This window comes from Euwallacea fornicatus, chromosome 1 (assembly GCF_040115645.1).
Source record: "Euwallacea fornicatus isolate EFF26 chromosome 1, ASM4011564v1, whole genome shotgun sequence".
NCBI classification, from domain to species: Eukaryota; Metazoa; Arthropoda; class Insecta; order Coleoptera; family Curculionidae; genus Euwallacea; species Euwallacea fornicatus.
The window spans coordinates 8,660,645-8,662,488 of NC_089541.1; the positions used below are offsets into that span (position 1 = coordinate 8,660,645).

Genomic DNA, 1,844 nt, shown 5'->3' on the forward strand with positions numbered 1-1,844 from the left:
CAGATCAATCCGGACAGGAGGCGGTTGGCTACCGACTTACTGTTCCAGACGATCCGGGAGAGAGGCATCGGCGTTGTGTTGGGACAGGAGCCGAACAACGCGACCAAGGGTGTAATTAGGGATTGGAGCGACGACGCCTTTATATGATTAGCCAACCATTTAAGGGTGATGTCAATCTATAAGGACCGGGGTTTCGTAGCGGTGGAGATGGGATGAATTACGCTGGTTTCGGCGTACTTCTCACCGAGAAGGAGGGCGGTCGAATTCGGTGTCATGCTGAATAGGCTGGAGTAGTACGTGCGGGGACTGGATGATAGGAAGGTCCTCGTAGCCGGGGATCTGAATGCCAAAACTGGACGTTTCGGCTCCGAAGCGCGCAATTCTTATGGTCTGGTCCTTGAAGAGTTTTTGGTCCGGGGGATTCACTCCGCTTAACATCGGGAAGGAGTAGACATTCAGCAACCACAACGAAAGATCGCTGATCGACGTGATCATGGCCGGTGTGACTGCGGCGGGCATAATGAACGAGTGGAAAGTTGAGTGTGAGAAAGAGAATGGAAGTGGGCACAGATACGTTAGCTTTCGGATTTTGAAAGAGGGGAGAGCGCGCTGTGCTAATGATGGTGAGGGGAGTGTGAGATCGAACGACTGGATTGTAACTGAGAGAGGAATGAGAAAATTGAACCAGTACGTGATGGAGAGAGGGGGAGTGGCAGGGTTGACCGATGATCCGGAACAGATAATCAAAGAAATCGGTGATGTCCGCGACGCATGTTTGAGGAAGAAGAGTGGAAAATCTGGTAGTGATAAGAGTGCGGTGTACTGGTGGAACGATGAGATCGAAGAGTTGAGAAAAGAGTGTGTGAGAATGAGAAGAAAAATGACGAGAGTGAAGGGCGTCAGAGAGATGGACGAAAGAATAAGAGCGGCGGAAGAAGAGCACAAGGAAGTGCAAAAGACCCTCAAGGTGTCCATCAGGAACGTCAAGAGGGAGGCGTGGAAGGGTCTGTGTGCCGATCTGGAGACGGATATCTGGGGACTCGGCTACAAAATAGTGGCCGGGAAACTTAATCATCTTAAAGCGAGCCACCTGTCGGAAGTAGAGATGCTTTGGCGTGTGGACGAACTCTTTCCGAAGTAAGAGAAGATCAGATGGGTGCCTAGGGTACCGGGGACGGAACACGTGCCTCGAGTCACGACTGAGGAGATCTGTCAGACGGTCGGGAGTCTCAAGAGCCGCAAGGCTCCGGGATTGGTCGGGATACCGAACGAGGTCTTGAAGCTGTACCTTGGGGCAATTCCTTAAAGTATGGCAGATTGCGTAACGCGCATCTTGACTTCGGGCGTGTTCGCCAAAATCTGGAAGAGAGCCCGTGTGGTACTGGTAGAGAAACCTAAGCGGGAACCGAGCGCGGAACCCTCGTACCGGCCCATTTGCCTAATTGACGGACTCGGAAAAATTGCGGAAAAGAAGATCAAGACCAGACTTCTGGAAGAAGTGATGGCGCACGGAATGATAAGCTAGAGACAGTTTGGGCTTGTCAAAGGCAGGAGCACCATTGATGCCATGCTGGCCGTGACAAAGATCGTGGAGGTCATTAGACGTAAAAATTGCACACAAGCGGGCTTCTGCGTTATAGTAACTATCGATGTAAAGAACGCGTTTAACACGGCGCCATGGGATCTCATCGTCCGAGTGATGAAGAGGTCTTCGATAAGCAGGTACTTGACGGACGTCGTCCAGTCATACCTGCAAGATCGATTTCTCGAGTTGCCGAACGGGGAGGTCCGTGAGTTGTCGTGCGCTGTTCCTCAAGGATCCGTTCTGGGTCCCGTCCTGTGGA

The 1,844-nt window shown here is 52.0% G+C and overlaps 1 protein-coding gene across 1 annotated transcript; it reads left to right on the forward strand.

Moving 5' to 3' along the window:
- Positions 1-493: 493 nt before the first annotated feature.
- Positions 494-1,525, forward strand: LOC136350939 (uncharacterized). Its single transcript, XM_066303129.1, has 2 exons — positions 494-1,137; positions 1,309-1,525. Exons 1-2 carry the CDS (start codon positions 494-496, stop codon positions 1,523-1,525), a joined length of 861 nt encoding a protein of 286 aa, XP_066159226.1.
- The last annotated feature ends 319 nt before the right edge of the window (positions 1,526-1,844 follow it).

Coding starts and splice junctions, on each gene's coding strand:
- LOC136350939 (XM_066303129.1), top strand. CDS start 494: ATGGCCGGTGTGACTGCGGCGGGCATAATGAACGAGTGGAAAGTTGAG. Junction 1,138..1,308: donor GTGGACGAACTCTTTCCGAA/GTAAGAGAAGAT, acceptor AATTCCTTAAAG/TATGGCAGATTGCGTAACGC.